Source organism: Mastigoproctus giganteus, chromosome 2 (genome assembly GCF_048544385.1).
Source record: "Mastigoproctus giganteus isolate SK-2022 chromosome 2, ASM4854438v1, whole genome shotgun sequence".
NCBI lineage: Eukaryota > Metazoa > Arthropoda > Arachnida > Uropygi > Thelyphonidae > Mastigoproctus > Mastigoproctus giganteus.
The window spans coordinates 260,822,898-260,842,432 of NC_143576.1; the positions used below are offsets into that span (position 1 = coordinate 260,822,898).

The 19,535-nt window shown below is 38.5% G+C and overlaps 1 protein-coding gene across 2 annotated transcripts in view; it reads right to left on the bottom strand.

Moving 5' to 3' along the window:
* Positions 1-19,535, bottom strand: part of LOC150090429 (uncharacterized protein C3orf18 homolog) — an 81,855-nt gene that overhangs the window by 49,793 nt on the left and 12,527 nt on the right. The window contains exon 2 of one of the 2 annotated variants that reach the window (XM_090369125.1): positions 8,735-8,938. In XM_090369125.1, the coding sequence (XP_090225251.1) occupies positions 8,735-8,935 (201 nt within the window). In that variant the 5' untranslated portion in view covers positions 8,936-8,938. Of the gene's footprint in view, positions 1-8,734; positions 8,942-19,535 lie in introns of both variants that reach the window. The other variant, XM_090369124.1, reaches the window with a different exon arrangement.

Below are 19,535 nucleotides of genomic sequence, written 5' to 3' on the forward strand. Positions count from 1 at the left end.
ATTGACAATACACCAGGAGTTACTCTTGCAGCCCATCTGCACTGTTCAGAGAACTTCATATCTGCCTGCACAACCACCCCCAGGTCCCTTTCATTCTCTACCACTGTAAAAGACTGCTGTACAAATTGGAGCAGCATGACATTAAGCAAAAGTCAGTGCTATGGATAAGGGAATGTTGAGTGGGAGAAGACGGAATGGTTATTGTGGATGTAGTACCACAGAGTTGATACGTTGCTCTGGGGTTGCTGTTTCCCATATGTAGTACAGTAATACCCCGACTTACGCTACCCCGACTTACGTGGTTCTTGATTTTTTTTCGTTTGGCAACGCTGCCGCCCACTATCTTCAAGGTCGTTTTTCATATGTTATTGATATACGGTGCGACGGCGGAGAATGAGAGCGAAAGATGAACAAAATTCAACTTTGTTGCTTTTATATTTTTTATATCAGTGAAGGGGAAACACATTTCACCATAATAACGTAAAAACCAACACAATTCCAGCTATCGGTATAATCGCAAATGCAATTAGATCGAGTTTACTACCAGTTTATAACAGATTTCACTAGCAGAAACGCAACTGGATTTTTATTGTTTTATGGTAGTAACCCCTAGAAATGTGAGGTGTTAATAGTGTATCTCTGCCTTTATGGTGTTGTTTATTCAGTTGCTACATGCGCGCAGCTTTGTTTATGCGTATCAAGCGTGCCTCCTCGTTTTGTAATTGTGCTTTATTCCCTAAAAATGAGTAAAATACTTAATTAAAAGGTGTGAAAAGGAAGCGTCCTGGTGAAGACACTGAAGATTCAGAGAGAAAAAGAAAAGCAATTATCGATAAACAGAGGCGGACTGGGTCAAAAATTCTTACCCGGGAAATATAGTGGCCTCATACCATGGTTTATGGCCAAAATCACACTGGCCCACCGGGTTTCCCCGGTAAGGCTTATGGCCAGTCCACCTCTGTCGATAGAGAAAAAATATGAAATTGTGAAACGCTTTGAGCGAAATGAAAGACCATGTGATATTACACATGCTACAGGCCTAAATGAAGCAACGGCGAAAAGCACATGACAATTGCAAACTTGACAGGGTGAAAATTGAAAAGGGCTCAATTGTAAAGGGCTTAAAAATTTTAGAAAACATAGACTCCAACGAAGAACGTGTTATAGCTACAAAGCAAGGAATAAAAAAAAATTATTAGCTTGCTACGAAGAAATTCTGCGTGAAAAAAAGAACGCGCTGTGTCGTCAGACGAATTTGTTAGATTTTATAAAGCCATCGACATCGAAATAACTTTTTAACGTAAGTCATTTGTTTTTTTTAATACATATTTTGTATTAATATGTATAAAGAACTGCAATTTTATTAATATTTTTCTTCTAAACTAGTGTTTTTGTTAGTCCTTGGTCCCAATTAAGCAAAATTTATATGTATTTATATGCAAAGTTGTACCCCGACTTACGCGAATTCGACTTACGCGATTTTCGTCGGACCCACCTATCGCGTAACTTCGGGGTATTACTGTACTTTACATTTGCCACCTCTCAGCCCATCTGCTCAACTTTTCCAGATCCTGTTGCAGCAGCATAGTGTCAGTAGTGTCCTTGACAACCCTGCCAACCTTCGTATTGTCTGCAACCTTGGACATTAAGCTTGATATACCATCATCAATATCATTTATAAATACAGAAAACAATAATGGACCCAACACTGAACCCTGAGGCACTCCACTAATAACATTAGTCCACGATGATCAGTGTCCATTGATTACCACTCTGTCTTCTCCCCCTCAACCACCCCTTTATCCATAGCAGCAATTTGCCTTCAATGCCACACTGCTCCAATTTGTGCAGCAGTCTTCCATGTGCAACAGTATCAAAAGCCTTTCTAAGATCCAAGTATATAATATCAAAGTTATTCCCTGCATCCAGTTCTTTTGTGACTGCATCATAGTATCGTAAGGAAGAGCTTCAGTTCGTCAAATTGCAGTGTCTGTAGACTAGACTCCTGTGAGGTGATCTGATTGAGGTGTTTAAGGCTTTGAATGGCTTGAGCAAAGTCAGTGCTGATAGGATTCTTCCTCTTGCTCAGACTATGCACATGAGGGAAGGGAAGATAAATTCTAATTGAGAAAATATGGTTGCAAAATAGACGTGCAGAAGTTGCCTACAGCCAATATGGGGTTAATTGCTATAACAAGATTTCAGGTGTTGTTGTAGAAGTGGATACTTTGAAGAAATTCAAGGACGAACTAGACAAACTAACCCAGGGGCTCACATCTGGTGAGCATGGGCTTGGCACACCCAGTGTCCTCAGCTGGATATCATCATTCTCTTTCTTGGTGATTTCCTTTTACTTCTGACTCTCTCTCTCTCTCTCTCTCTCTCTCAGGGTAACTCGGAATTTTTGCCTTTTGCTGGTGCAGCATAAGCCTCAGGCTTCCTTGCACTATATGGCTGGCAATAATAATAATAAACTATTGAAGGGGATGAATAGGTGAAATTTTTTTTTTTTTGGCTGATGCTGTGTAAGCTTACTTTCTTGCATCATTTGCCATTATGGATACTTATACTAAGACTTCACCCACCAAATTCTCATCTCTTTTCTCGAGCGATGAATGGCATCTAAGTTTAAAGAGTCAACACCAATGAATAATGAATAAGAGATCACTGCAGATTGATTTCTTCACCAGAAATCATTTCAGGTAAGGGATGCTTTTTGATGATGGATCTCTTCATTCTAATTGTTGGAATGTTCTTCAACTTGCCAAAATTTTTGTAGAATAAAGTTCATCAAGGATTTACATCCCTTGCCTGGTCAGCATAGGTGGAGAAGACAAGGGAAGTCTGGTGCAATTTACTTGAAAACCCTGAACATATGATTAAGCCTTCACAAAAATCTTGCCATTGGACACCAATATATCAATATCAAGAAATTAACTAGGTACTCCTTACAACTCTATGGAGTGCACAAGTTAAACAGTCATATGAAACAATGAAGGAAACGAATTTTAAGAGCTCTTAGCACATTCTTCAAGTAAGGAGTTGCATTGATCAGGTGCAATTGGAAGAAAGACAGAGAGAGAGAGAGAGATATTGGACACCAATATATCAATATCAAGAAATTAACTAGGTACTCCTTACAACTCTATGGAGTGCACAAGTTAAACAGTCATATGAAACAATGAAGGAAACGAATTTTAAGAGCTCTTAGCACATTCTTCAAGTAAGGAGTTGCATTGATCAGGTGCAATTGGAAGAAAGAGAGAGAGAGAGAGAGAGAGAGAGAGAGAGAGAGAGAGAGAGAGACCCTTGTATAAGGCAATGGTCAGGCCACGCCTTGAGTACTGTATACAGATTGGGAGGCCTCATTTCAAGAAGGATGTAGAGCTGTTGGAACGAGTACAGAGAAGGGCATTTGGAGACTAGGCACCGGCGAGGTGATCTGATAGAGGTGTATAAAGCCCTGAATGGTTTGAGCATGCTCAATGTCGATGGGATACTTTCTCTTGCTAAGAATAATCACCTGAGACAGCATAAATTCAGAATGAGGAAAGACAGATGTAGGATAGATGTGCGGAAATTTACCTTTAGCCAGCGGGTAGTTGGTTGGTGGAACAGACTTCCAGCCCTTTTTGTGGAAATTGATAGGCTAAATAAATTTAAGGCTCAGCTGGATAGGTATTTCGAATGAACGGAGGGGTGATATGGAAGTGATTTTTTTTTTTTTTGGCTGATGCTGCATAAGCTTGCTTTCTTGCATTATATGCCACTACTAATGGTAATGGTAAAAAGTTGACCTATTTGCTTTTCAAGTACTACATATGCGTTATCATCGGCAAAACTATGTATAGGATTTCCAGTCAATGGAAGAAGGTCATTAATATACAAGAGGAAGAGTGGGGGAAAGAACAGAAACTTGGGGAACACTGGCATTATTGGAGAAGTCAGAAGACAGAGAGGCATCTACCATCACCCTCAGTGAGTGATCAGAGAGAAAACTAGATAACCAATTACTAAAAACAGTTGGCAAACCATAAGATGGAAGAAGACCTTTATGCTAAACACGATCGAAAGCCTTTGAGACGTCAAGAGTAACTATTTGTGTTTCACTGAACCTTTCCATTGAATTAGTCCATAAATGGGTAACATAAGCCAGAACATGACCAGTGGATCGACACTGATGGAATCCATACTGGTGATCGTTGATCAGACGAAAAGTTTCTAGGTAGTTTAAGAGTTGGCGGTTAATTGATTTTTCCATTACTTTAGAAAGAGTAGAAGTAATTGCAATGAGACGATAATTGGATGGGCGGGATTTGTTACCCTTTTTAGGAACTGGCTGGATATGAGCAAATTTCCAAGATGAAGAAAAAACACATTTGGAATAAGAAAGTGAAAAAAAGACAGCAAAGAATAGGAGTAAGTTCAGGAGCACAGGTTTTGAGAACAAGTGGAGAAACACCATTGGGACCTGGAGCTTTCTTAGCATCAAGATTCATCAAAATACTTCTGACATCCTTTTGACGAAAGACCAAAAGAGGCATTGAATGGAGTGTGTTGGGAATGGTGGGAGGTGTTTTACCAAGATCATTAATACATGAGTTGGAAGAAAAATGGGATGCTAGCAGGTCAACTTTATCCTTGGTTGAAGTGACAACAGAACCATCTAGTTTGGACAGAGGTGGGAGCAGAAATGGGCAAAAGTTGCGGCCAATAGCTTTGGCAAGAGACCAGAATGCTCGGCTACCGTTAGGGCAGGAAGCAAGTTTTCTACTGTTAGCCTGTTCAAACTCTAGTTTGGACTGATTAATAACTGCTTTACAATTGTTGCGAGCTTTGGTGTAGGCAGAAAATGAAACTGGAGAATTAGAAACAAGCCAATTACGATATGCAACATTCTTCTCTTGAACAGCCTTAGCACATTTATTGGAAAACCAAGGTTTAGATAAAGGACGAGATTTTAAAGTGGAGTGTGGGATAAAGGATTCCATTCCTGCAAGAATAATTTCACTGACACGATCTGAGCAAACGTTGACATCAGAAGTTTTGAAACAGTAATCCGACCAAGGAAAAGAAGAAAAGAAGTCTCGCAGGTCATCCCATTTTGCATTATTGTGATGCCAAACAACACTAGGTTGGGAATAGCCATGAGATAAAGGTTCCAATGGAGAAGAGACAATCACCAAGTTGTGATCTGAAGTGCCTAAAGGACCTCGACTGTGTACTTAGAAGGGTTGTTTGTGAGAAAAAGATCAAGCGTACTGACTGTATGATTAGGGTTGTGCAGTATTCTTGTAGGTAAATGAACAATCTGTGCAAGGTCATTAGTAATTGCAAAAGCCTCAGCATCTTGACCAGCTGGGTCGGCGTGACTATAAAACGGAAGCCAGCTTGAATTGTGAACATTAAAATCACCAAAGAAAATTACCTCACTCTTAGGAAAGTTGGACTGGAGAAATTCAAGTTGCAAAGAGAGGAAGTCAAAGAGCTCCAAGTGATTGGTGGAGTTGGGAGAATGGCAGAGACAACAGATGAATCTAACATAATGAGGCAGAGAGATTTTAAGCCAGAGAAGATCAAAGAGAGGAGATTCCAAATTGCCAAGTCTCTGACAGGGAATATCAGAACTGACATATGCACAAGTACCACCTCTGAGACGAAAGGAATCATACAGTGAATAATTTGGACATCTGAGATGAGCAGTAGTTGAATCAACTGATAACCGAGATTCTGTCAGAAAACGTACATGGAGTTTGGCAGACTGCAAGTGGAAATGGACATCGTTGAGATTAGAATTGAAACCACATATATTTGTGAAATGAATTAGGAAGTCCTTGGGAGGTTTAGATCTTTTCAGATAAGCTTGCTCTAATAGTCTGACAGTTCACTGTGTATTCAATAGTAAGAAAAAGTGGGTGGGACATGCTGTATGAAGTAATGAAATTTTTGGATATGGCGTGCACATGGTAAGAATATACCCAGATCCTTGACATAACGTGGCCTCAACAATGTTCCCCGCATACACACTACTCAGACTCCCTCCAGTCACTATCTGGCAGAGTAGAGGTAGCAAGATTATACACTAGCTGATCCGGAAGCCTCCTACAGAATTACCAATAGGTTCAGTCCGGTGTACTAACTAGCGGCCGGCCTGTGAACACCGTTTTAGAGCTGTACCCTTGAAATGTAAGGAATATTGGATCTCGCCAAGATGTTCATCATAACCTCAAAAGTCATCAATCGTACTGCATGACGGAAGAGATAAGGAAGGGTTGACTGGAACTTAGCTCTAGAGACTAAACATGAGTTCCACCACTTCAAGCCTCCAATAAGCAAAGTGGGTATTGCACCGGTTGAGGCGGCGTTCCTCCATGTGGTGTGGGCGCCACACCTCGACCTCTGCTTATGTTGGTCCACACCTCGGTGGTCAACCACCATGTACTCGTGCATTGAGGTTATACCCAGGATTACTAAAGTCCCACCGTCGTGAAGGTGCAAGCAGAGGATTTGGCTGTCACAGACCGTCCCGACTTCACCGAAATTCGGTACACTTGACTTGAGTGTCACCTGAATATCAGTTCTATCAGCGTTTTAGACTCCCAGGTAGCAAGTACAGCTTGCTGGTCCAATTTACTTCACCTCTGGTGAAGTAAATTGGACCAGTTTACTTCACTCAAGGACCAGTTTACTTCACCTCTGGCATTCCCCTTCCTGAATAACTCCTCATGTGTGAATGTAGATGCAAAATACTCATTTAGTTTGTTAGCCACCTGAGTAGGATCATCAACAGTTGAACCATCAATATCCAGTGGACCAATCTGATTCATCCCTTTCCTTCTAGAGTTTACATAGGTAAAGAACTCTTTTCTGTTTTTCCTTGCATCCTTTGCCAAGGATTTCTCATAATCTGCCTTTGCCTGCCTAATCTCCTTTGACTTGGTTACAGACCAGCTTATATCTATCATAGGCTTCCATGTCACCCATTAATTTATATGTATCCCATGCATTTTCTTCTCTGCCATATGTCTCATTACTTCATCTGACATCATTAGGTGCCTCCGTAGCCAGGTGGGCAGGAGCAGCAGTGCGTAGCACACGCTTCTTGATTAGACCGGGGTTCGAGCCCGTGACCACCAAATACGGAGGATGCGGAAAGGTCAGGGAATGACCACCGCATATCCCCGGAGCAATATGGCCTTAGTTGCTAATGCTCCTAAAAACCAAACAACAACAAACAACAACATCATCTGACATCCATTTAGGCCTAAACCTTGAACAATATTTCTTAGTTGGTATGTAAAGCCCAGTAGCTTCCAAGATAAATTCTTTGAATGCTTCCCATTTTGAATTTGCTGTTGGTAACATGATCAGTTGGTCCCACTGTACAGAATTTAAATACTGTCTCAGTCCATCGTAGTCGCCTTTACGAAAGCAATACCCCTTCCCTTTACCCCTAATGGTAGTTACCTCTTTGAGTAACTCCCACTTCAGAACACTGTGATCACTGCCACCTAGTGGTTCATTTATCTGCAGATTCTTAATGCATGAAGAATCACTACTGATAATCAAATCAAGAATATTACTCCCTCTAGTTGCCTCCCGAACATGCTGATGTAGAAAACAATCATCCAATAAATCCACAAAAGCCTTGCTAGTGTGTGAGTGACCAGCCCACAAATTCCAGTCAATATCTGGGAAATTAAAGTCCCCCATTATAAGACTCTCTGATTTACTGGCCCACTCTATTTGCCTGTACAATTTCTTATTATACTCATCAGAGTCATTAGGTCTATAGCACACTCCTACTCTCAATTTTGATCTTCCAATTGTTGTTGTTATTCTTTAGGGTTTAATGGCGAAAGAGCAGCTTCGGCTATATTGCACCTGTTCAAGTTTTGTTATTTCCCGTTATACTGTTACTGATTAGACATATTAGATATGAGTGGTTAAGTTTATTTAACTGAGATATGAAAAGAGTTCACTGACATTTGATTTTTCTCCCATAATGAGCTCAAGACTTAATGGCTCATTTGAATGTGATTTGAAAGCTGATTGGCAGGCAATTTGGTATCGTGGACAATCTATGATGATGTGCTTCACTGTTAGTGTGGTCAGTCACTGAGGGCATTGTGGAGGATCGTCTTTCTTTAGAAGGTAAGAGTGTGTTAAATGTGTGTGGCCGATGCAAAGCCGGGTGAGGATAACCTGTTCGTGTCTGTTTGACTGAAAACTTGATTTCCAGGATTTCTGCTGCTGTCTGATTTGGTATAATTTATTGTTTGTTTGAGATTTCTAGGTCTGCATCCATATATTTTCAGAGGCTTTTCGATTGATGTTTTTAAAGTCGTTGAGCAGAATTTTATGCAAGTGAGGGTTTTCGTTTGACGGATGTTTTGCAGCATCATCCGCACGTTCATTACCGAGTATTCCAAATATCCAGGAATCCAAGTGAATCTGACTCACTTGGATTCCTGGTCAGCACATACCCCTTAACAGCAAACCTGTGTGACTTGCAATTTCCATTGCAAGTCACACAGGTTTGCTGTTAAGGGGTATGTGCTTTTACTTGTATTTAATTATATATTTGGGCATTAAATGAATTTATAGACATAGTTTAATGAATAGTTTATTTATTAAACTATAAATAGTTTATTCTGCTAGTATCTTAAATTATCCCAGAGGACAATTTAAGATACTAGCAGAATATCACTACAACACCAACTGAATTACTTACCAGTGCTATGGCCAAAATAAGAAAAGCTAAAATACCAAGTGGAAGAAGGATATAGCTAGCTGAAACAGCTTTGTCTTCGTCCTCCTCCTCTATACCAATTTCCATGGTAGAAGTAATGTTCACCCCATCAGGCTGCAGGGCAGATATATTGGCAGCTGACTCTAGAAGATTGGTAGCTGGACTTACTAGCAACACTCCCATGAGCTACTAGAAAAGAATGTTCAATTACATTTTTCCATAAACACAAAAGACAATTGATAAAGGAGTTTTTTTAAAACATTTCATTTTTACACACATTTTAATCTTTATGCAATTGCTCATTCACATATTTAATAAGAAATCAAGATTTCTATTTAACTGACAAATGTTAAAGCTGTCTCACAAATTTCATAATAAACAAGTTTCTACCAACTACACAAATTACTCATGTTTAAAGTTTAAAGTTAAAAGATAACTAAATTAACAAAGCTTAAAATAATAATAAGAGGGTCACTCAAAAAGTTATCAACCTCCGTAATAAAACAAAAATTTTTTTTTCTCAATATACATCAGTTTAATACATGTATTCCATTATGATCCCTGAAAAAGTCATTAACGGCTTTCCTGAGATTGTCGTCATTTGAAAATTATCTCTACGTCCATGCAAGTAACGGAAAATAAGCACTGGGACTAGGTCTGGACTATATGGGTAAATGGCTCAGTATTAGTAGTGGCAAATGATGCAAGCAAGCTTTTACAGCATCAGAAAAAAAAAAAAAAAAAAAAAAACCACTTACCATATCAGCTGTCCATCCCCTTTAATAGATTGTCTAGTTCTTCCTTGTTTGTTCCAAAAATCAGCTGCTTCCTGACAGAAGGAAAATTTTCATACATCTGTCCTCCTTCCTCAATTTCTATCTTCACTCTCGTGTGTAGGCTGAGCAAGAGGAAGATGCCATCAGCATGACATTCAAAGCCTTGAACACCTCAATCAGACTTGCTCACAGGTGCCTAGTTTCCAGACATTGCAACTGCAAAAACTGAAGCTTTTCCTGGTAAGAGCAACCTTTTGTACTTTTACTAGCAGCCTGTCTGCACTACTCAGTAAACTTCATGCCCTATTGCAGAATTACCCCCAGGTCTTTTTCATTCTCCACTGCCCTGAGTGTGGTATCACACAATTGGTACAGTAACGTGGGATTATTGATACCCATGTACAGTACGTTATAATTGTCATTTGTTAAATTTCAACTGCAACTTCTTAGCCCATCTGCCTAATTTTTCTAGATGTTCAGTACCACAGAAATATTATATTCTCTGGTGATCAAAGACACTTTAATATAGCTTTTCCACAGATTTTCAGTGATGAGAATTGGATAGGAGCATTGTCAGGAAGAAGCAATAAGTGTCTCATGTCTCAAGGATGTATTCTGAATATGAAAAACATCAGGATAAAACGCGCACTGAAAAAAAAATGAAGGCCTATCTTAAAAAAAGGTGGTTGATATAAATTTTATTGTCCTGGCTTTTCTAGGACACCCTAATATTAGCAGCATTGATGTAATTTCATAAAACTGTGTGCAAAAAGAGATCTGTATAAAATTAGAAATCAATTAACTGTAGGAACACAATCCTAATCCAGGTACAATTAGCATGTTCTTTATAAGAAAACATTAACTACAAGACCTAAATATCAAAATGCATTTTACACTGAAAAAATACCACATCCTATTCAAAACTATTAGTCACATTATTCTAGATCAAATTCAGTGTAGAGTTTCCATTCAATTTCAGGCTCTTATGTCAAGTACAAGTTCAAAGAAATTATTATATCCAAATTGGCATGATGGCACTAGACCTTCTGAGTATGAAAAAGGCCTGGGTTCAAATTCCATTTTGATAGAAGAAATTATAATTTTTTTCGCATCACTGAGTCAGTTGGTCTTGGGCAAGACTGGCATGATTTTATCTCTTGGAAACTGTTTCTTCATCTCATAAACAGCAACCTGACCAAAGAATGCACACTATTACAGACAGAATTTACTGATGCTTCATCGTCTTAGTTACTTAGGCACTTAATACATGCCACCTTTTAAGTATTATGTTCTTTAATCACTTTTTTTTTTAAAGAATAGTACCCATTCTTCTCAGCAATGCCAAGAAAATGGGTGAAAAAACCTCAGCACCATTATATTTTAGTCCTTCATTGGAACAATCATCCATAAAACAAAAACTATTTGTTTTGAGTAATCTATGGTCTTGGAAAAATAATCATAACCCACATTGTCATGAATATTATATCCAGACTTCAGCTATGGAGGGTGGCAAAAGAGTGGTTTTACCTTTTCATGTAATTAGTATCAGCATTTGCGATTTACATCCAGGCACTGCAATGACTTGACAGAGTCCTACAACGTGTAGTGGCAATTTTACAGTGGAGACACTATAGTACCATTAGGTCTGCCACTGTAGTGATTCTGTCAAAACAGGTAAACAGATTAGTTAAACAAGATTTTTCCTTAACAAAACCAGTGCTTCCTTCAGAATTTTTCTAGCATTTCTATCTAAATGATCCATTATTGCATTCCTGATTTTTTCATATCGCTGATGTCTATCTACTGACCAATTAGTAGTTGCCCACTTCACTCTTAGAACCACCTTTATGAGTTGGAGATACATTAGTACTTCCACAATGGAATCACTCCTGAGTTTAATGATGCCCTTATAATTAATTTTAAAAGATTGAATGCACTTTCATGCCACCGCACACTCAAAATTAGAGGGTATATGCTATCACCTACAGCATCCTTACTTGCCTTTACGCTCAAAGGTTTTTCAAATAAATAAACTTCAGAAATTTTAAAATCACCAATCTCGTGCTTTCCAGCCTCACTTGCAGTTTCTCCTCGCCATGGCAGGTCCTTATTCTGAACAGGTACTTAATGAAGTTTAACACTGACAAATGTAAAGTACTACATATGGGAAGCAGTAATCCTAGAGTCAAGTATCAACTCTGTGGTACCACACTGACAGTGGTAGAGAATGAAAAGGACCTGGGGGTAATTGTGCAGGCAGATATGAAGTTTTCTGAGAAGTGCAGACAGTCTGCAAGAGTAGCTCATGGTGTCTTGTCAATGATATACAGGAATTTTTCTAACAGGGATAAGGAGGTGATTATCCCCTTGTATAAGGCAATGGTCAAGCCACACCTTGAGTACTATATACAGGTCTGGAGTCCTCATTTTAAGAAGGATGTAGAGCTGTTGGAACAGGTACAGAGAAGGGCAACAAGATTAGTGAACAGAACAAAGGGTTACTCTTAAGAAGAAAGGCTTAAGTTTTGCCAGTTACAGTGTCTGGAGACTAGGCACCTGCAAGGTGATCTGACTGAGGTGTATAAAGCCTTGAATGGTTTGAGCATGCTCAATGCTGATGGGATTCTTCGTCTTGCTCAGAATAATCACCTGAGAGGGCATAAATTGAAATTGAGGAAAGACAGTTGTAGGATAGATGTGCAGAAGTTTGCCTTTAGCCAGAGGGTGGTTGATTGCTGGAACAAACTTCCATCTGTCGTTGTAGAAGTTGATAGCTTAAATAGATTCAAGGCAGAACTTGACAAACATTTGTAGCGAGGGGAAGGGTGAAATAAGGGTGGTTTTTTTTTTTTTTTTTTTTGGCTGATGCCATATAAGCTTGGTTTCTTGCATCATGTGCCCTTGCTAATGCTAATATATTGATGCAAATTACTGTTCCAATCAACTACAACATCTGCTTGATGTAGCCGAGTGGTCAGGAGCAAGAGTGCAGTAGCATACACACTTTGAGTGGACAGTGGTTCAAGCCTGTGACTGCTAAATACGATGTTTGTATTGATAATTTATTGTAAACTGCACTGACCTGGCGGTTGTGTAGGAGTATAAACAAGAATTTTTTTATTTATTTTTTTTTTATCATAAGCCATCACACAAGGGTCCAATCTGATTTGTTCTTCTTTTCTTAGTATTCACACATGAGGTAAATCCCAACCTCAATCTTTAGCCTCTTAGCTAGCATGTATACTTGCGTGTACACCAATGCTAGGAGTTCAGTAAATAAATTTGATGAATTTGAGGTATTGCTCAAAACATCAAAGGCAGATATTGGGATTTCAGAGACGTGGTGTCACACAGATATAAGGAATGCAGAAGTGGAATTTGGGGAGTACAATGTCTACAGAAAGGATAGACAGGATAGGAAGGGAGGAGGGGTTATGCTATTAGTTAAGAAACACATAAAATCCAAGGAAGTGAAGCCAGTCGACATCGCTGCACAGTGCAGTGTCAAGTCAGTTTGGTGTGACATAAGCATTGGGAGATCAAAATTGAGAGTAGGAGTGTGCTATAGGCCTAATGACTCTGATGAGTATAATAAGAAACTGTACAAAGAAATTGAGTAGGCCAGTAAATCAGAGAGTCTTATAATGGGGGATTTTAATTTCTCAGATATTGACTGGAATTTGGGGGCTGGTCACTCACACACTAGCAAGGCTTTTGTGGATTTATTGGATGATTGTTTTCTACATCAGCATGTTCGGGAGGCAACTAGAGGGAGTAATATTCTTGATTTGATTATCAGTAGTGATTCTTCATGCATTAAGAATCTGCAGATAAATGAACCACTAGGTGGCAGTGATCACAGTGTGCTGAAGTGGGAGTTACTCAAAGAGGTAACTACCATTAGGGGTAAAGGGAAGGGGTATTGCTTTCGTAAAGGCGACTACGATGGACTGAGACAGTATTTAAATTCTATACAGTGGGATCAACTGATGATGTTACCAACAGCAAATTCAAAATGGGAAGCATTCAAAGAACTTATCTTGGAAGCTACTGGGCTTTACATACCAACTAAGAAATATTGTTCAAGGTTTAGGCCTAAATGGATGTCAGATGAACTAATGAGGCATATGGCAGAGAAGAAAAATGCATGGGATACATACAAATTATCTATATAATATAGGTGTTTAGATACACCATAGACACTCTTAAGAAACTACAAAGTAGTTGTTGTAGGCATCATTTGCTCTTTCTCATATTGTGCTCTGCCTTCACAACGAGTTGCCATGATATTGCACTACTTCGAATAAGTAACGCTTCACTAATAGAGAAGGCTATTGTTACTTATTCTCAGTTGAGTACCACCACCCAGACAGCGCTGTTTCATGGCTATTGGCCAATCATCAGTGAGTGGGCAGGTACCCTGGTATTGCAGACATGACGACCCAGTTGTGAAGTTAATCACACAATATGAGAGATGCCAAGAGGTGTAGATGTCAATATTTAAAATAAATAAATGCACAAGGCATAATACTTTAAGAGTTTGGTATCTATATAATATAGGTGTTTAGATACACCATAGACCTCTTGGCATCTCTCATATTGTGTGATTAACTTCACAACTGGGTCGTCATGTCTGCAATACCAGGGTACCTGCCCACCCACTGATGATCGGCCAATAGCCGTGAAACAGTGCTGTCTGGGGAGCCTGATATTCACGGAGTTTCTGAGAATGGGTAACAACAGACTTCTCCACTGGGGAAGCGTTGCCTATTCGAGGAGTTTATGAGTTTTTGAGTGGTGTGAGTTGAAGGAGTTATTGTCCCTTTCATTCTTCTACACTGTTTCATTTCCTCTTCCACTCCTACTATAACTTTCCCTCTACTTTTTGCTTTCTAAGTCTAATAGGGACAAGTGGATATTCGAGTAGATATTCACATACATACAAATAGCCATGAAACAGCGCTGTCTGGGTGGTGGTACTCAACTGAGAATAAGTAACAATAGCCTTCTCTATTAGTGAAGCGTTACTTATTCGAAGTAGTGCAATATCATGGCAACTCGTTGTGAAGGCAGAGCACAATATGAGAAAGAGCAAATGATGCCTACAACAACTACTTTGTAGTTTCTTAAGAGTGTCTATGGTGTATCTAAACACCTATATTATATAGATACCAAACTCTTAAAGTATTATGCCTTGTGCATTTATTTATTTTAAAAAATACAAATTATCACGTGACACAGAAGCCTATGATAGATACAAGTTGATCTGTAACCAAGTTACAAAGGAGGTTAGGCAGGCGAAAGCAGATTACGAGAGATCCTTGGCAAGGGATGCGAAGAAAAACAGCAAAGAGTTCTTTACTTATGTAAACTCTAGAACAGGCCTTCTTAAACTATGGGTCGCGACCCCATTTGGGGTCGCGTAGCAAAATTCTGGGGTCGCGAGAGATTTTAATGTCAAATATTTAAATACACGATTTTATAACATCTAGATGTGTATTTGTGCAGAGTCACACTCACACACCTGCACACAAACAAAGGGAGGAATGCGCGCGCGCACACGTGCAGCGAGACTATGATTCAGTAACACTGACTGTAATGTGAACTAGTGTAGTATTGACGCTCTTCTAGTGTAGTCAATTGTCAGTGTTCCGCCGTAACGAGATTTTAGTTTTTTTTATTTATTCGGTAATTAATAAATCAATTATTATATGCAATATGTTATTTTTATATATTTATTGTATTTTAGGATCAAAATAATTTTTGGCCATGGATAAATGGCTGAACTTAAATAAGAATAGCAATGACGCAGATAATAATGCTACAAACTCTTCTCAGGCAGGACAAAATATTGAAAAACAGGCATCTTATGTGCGAAAAAGAAAATATGATGAGTCTTTTCTTCAATTTGGCTTTACATTTCAAAATTGTAGGGGTAATGAACAACTTCTTTGTTTGATCTGCAATGAATTATTGGCTCCGGAGAGTATGAAACCATCAAAATTAAAAAGACATCTTGAATCAAAGCATGTTTCGTATGTCAATAAACCAAAAGAATATTTTGAAAGACTGTATAAATCTTTAAATAAAGAAAAAAAATCCTTTGAAAAATTTATAACCGTTAGTGAAAAATGTTTACTAGCGTCATATGAAGTTTCATACTGTATTGCTAAAAATAAAAAGCCGTTCACCATTGGAGATCTTGTATTACCTGCTGCTATTAAAATGGTAGAAATACTACATGGAAGTAAATATGGTGATGATATTCGAAAAATTCCTTTGTCGAACGACACTGTCTCGAATAGAATTTCTGATATTAACAAGGACCAATTAGTGCAACTTATTACAAGAATTAAAGAAAGCCCAAAATTTTCAATTCAGTTGGATGAAACAACTGATATTACTAAATTGGCTCAGTTGTTAGTATATGTCAGGTACGTTTATAAAGAAAGCGTGGAGGAAGAATTGTTATTTTGTCATCCTATGGAAGACCATACTACAGGGAAAGACATATATTGTAAAGTTGACGAATTTTTAAAAACTGAAGGTTTAGAATGGAAAAATTGCTGTGGAATATGCACAGATGGTGCAAGAGCGATGACCGGCAAAAATTTTGGTTTTAAATCATTTTTTCAAGCTGCTCATTATGATCATATAACTTTTACTCACTGCCTTATTCACCGAGAGGCCCTTGCAGCAAAAAAATTAGCACCAGAATTGAACGATGTGCTTCAGGATGCTGTTAAGATTATAAATTTTATTAAGAGCCATGCCCTTAACAGCCGCTTATTTTCAAATCTCTGTAAGGATACGGATTCCAACTACACAACTTTATTATTACATGCAGAAGTAAGATGGTTGTCAAGAGGTCAAAGTTTAAGAAGATTATTGCTATTAAAGGATGAGATCGAAATATTTTTAACCGAACAAAAATGTGAACTTGCTGCTTTTTTTCAAAATGACTTATGGCTATCCAAGCTGTGTTATTTGTCAGATATTTTTGCGAAATTAAACGATCTCAACTTGTCTCTCCAAGGAAAAAATTGCGATATATTTACTTCGAATGATAAAATTGAAAGTTTTATCAAAAAGATCAACATTTGGAAAAGTAGGGTAGAAAAAAATTCGTTCGAAACGTTTTCCAATGTCGACAATTTTATAATCGAGAAAATTCATTGTAAAACTTTTATTGCAAAAATTATTGTAGATCACTTAACAGCGCTAGAAACAGTTCCGTACATATTTTATATTAAATATTGATTTCCAAAAAATAGTTTGGATTCAAAAGCCATTTTGGATTGGCTTAAGTGAGATTGATCACCTGCCACTTAAAGCTCAAGAGGAATTTGCTGAGCTTTCGAGTGACTCAAACTTAAAACTACAATTTCAAAAAACGTCCTTGACTGAATTCTGGATCGGAACTAGAACTGAATTTCCCACAATCGCTGATATGGCGTTAAATGTACTTCTGCCATTCAACACCACATATTTATGTGAAGTTACTTTCTCAGCTTTAACACATATTAAATCCCAGTATCGTTCAGCGCTAAAAAATGAAGAGGTCTTACGTCCAGCAGTGTCAAACATTCCACCAAGATTTAATTTGTTATGCAATAAAAAACAGGCACATCCATCTCATTAAATTTTTTACTTTAATTTTAATTTAATACTTACCACTCAACGACTGCGTTCGAATATATTCGAGCGAACTAAGATGGTCAGAATCCCCTTTTATTTATGTTATTGCAAAAAATGCAATTTTGATGAAAAATAGGGCATATAATTTTTGTAACTATAATAAATACAATTTTACAATTTTTTGTGCAATTTTTAATTTTAGATTTTTGTATGTTTCAAAACGAATTCTAAAACTATATATTTTCATATGTATATTGTTACCTAATAAATAAATCATCAAAAAATATTAATTTATCTTTCTTTTATATTTATATGGGGTCGCCAAGAAACTCGCAATCATAAATGGGGTCGTGAATGAAAAAAGTTTAAGAAGCCCTGCTCTAGAAGGAAGGGGATGAATCAGATTGGTCCACTTGATATCGATGGGTCAACTGTTGATGACCCTGCTCAGGTAGCTAACAAACTAAATCAATATTTTGCATCGAAATTCACACATGAGGAGTTATTCAGCGAGCGGAATGCCAGAGGTGTATTCAACTCTAGCAGTAAGCTAGAGAATCTTGTAATAACTGAGAGTAAAGTGGAGGAGAAATTGTTGAAGATAAACACAAGAAAGGCACCTGGGGTGGATGGGATCTATCCAGTTATATTAAAGGAGGCAGCAAAGGAAGAAAGCAAATCCTTAGCCATAATTATGAGAGCTTCCTTGGACACAGGGTAGGTACCCATGGACTGGAGATGTGCAAATGTGACCCCAATTCACAAGGGAGGATCAAAGGCTGACACAAGTAATTATAGACCTGTGAGTTTAACTTCTGTTCCCGGAAATTTAATGGAGGCACTGGTTAAAGAAGCACTGCAGGATCATCTAGACAACACTTCAGTTATAGCTCGGACACAGCATGGTTTTGTTAAGGGGAAGTCTTGCCTGACCAATTTGATTGGATACTATGATGCAGTCACAAAAGAACTGGATGCAGGGAATAACTTTGATATTATATACTTGGATCTTAGAAAGGCTTTTGATACTGTTGCACATGGAAGACTGCTGCACAAATTGGAGCAGTGTGGCACTGGAGGCAAATTGCTGCTATGGATAAAGGGGTGGTTGAGGGGGAGAAGACAGAGAGTGGTAATCAATGGACACTGCTCATCGTGGACTAATGTTATTAGTGGAGTCCCTCAGCGTTCAGTATTGGGTCCTTTATTGTTTTCTGTATTTATAAATGATATTGATGATGGTATATCAAGCGTAATGTTCAAGTTTGCAGACGATACGAAGGTTGGCAGGGTTGTCAAGGACACTACTGACACTATGCTGCTGCAACAGGATCTGGAAAGGTTGAACAGATGGGCTGAGAGGTGGCAAATGAAGTTTAACATTGACAAATGTAAAGTACTACATATGGGAAACAGCAACCCTCGAGCAATGTATCAACTCTGTGGTACTACACTGACAGTGGTAGAGAATGAAAGGGACCTGGGGGTGGTTGTGCAGGCAGATATGAAGTTCTCTGAGCAGTGCAGACGGGCTGCAAGAGTAGCTCATGGTGTATTGTCAATGATATATAGGAATTTTTCTAGCAGGGATAAGGAGGTGATTATTCCCTTTTATAAGGCAATGGTCAGGCCACACCTAGAGTACTGTATACAGGCCTGGAGGCCTCATTTCAAGAAGGATGTAGAGCTGCTGGAACGAGTACAGAGAATGGCAACAAGATTAGTGAATGGAACAATGGGGTGCTCTTATGAAGGAAGGCTTAAGTTTTGTGAATTACAGTGGCTGGAGACTAGGCACCAGTGAGGTGATCTGATAGAGGTGTACAAAGCCTTGAATGGTTTGAGCATGCTCAATGCTGATGGGATTCTTCCTCTTGCTCAGAATAATCACCTGAGAGGGCATAAATTCAAATTGAGGAAAGACAGATGTAGGATAGATGTGCGGAAATTTGCCTTTAGCCAGCGGGTGGTTGGTAGGTGGAACAGACTTCCATCCCTTGTCGTGGAAGTTGATAGCCTAAATAAGTTTAAGGCTCAGCTGGACAGGTATTTCAAACGAACAGAGGGGTGAAGTGGAAGTGGTTATTTTTTATTTATTTATTTATTTTACTTTATTTATTTATTTTTTTGATGCTGCATAAGCTTGCTTTCGTGCATCAAATGCCTCTGCTAATGCTAATTTCTCATAATCTGCTTTTACTAGCCTGTCTTTTTCTTTTACTAGTCTAACGTTTTCAATTACAGATCACTTTGTAGCTGTTATAGACTTCAGTACTTTTTACCCTTTCCATGCCATCTTTTTCTGCTCTATAAAACTGGCTATTTCATTATTCATCCATCTTGGAATCCTCCTCACGCTGTATTTTCTT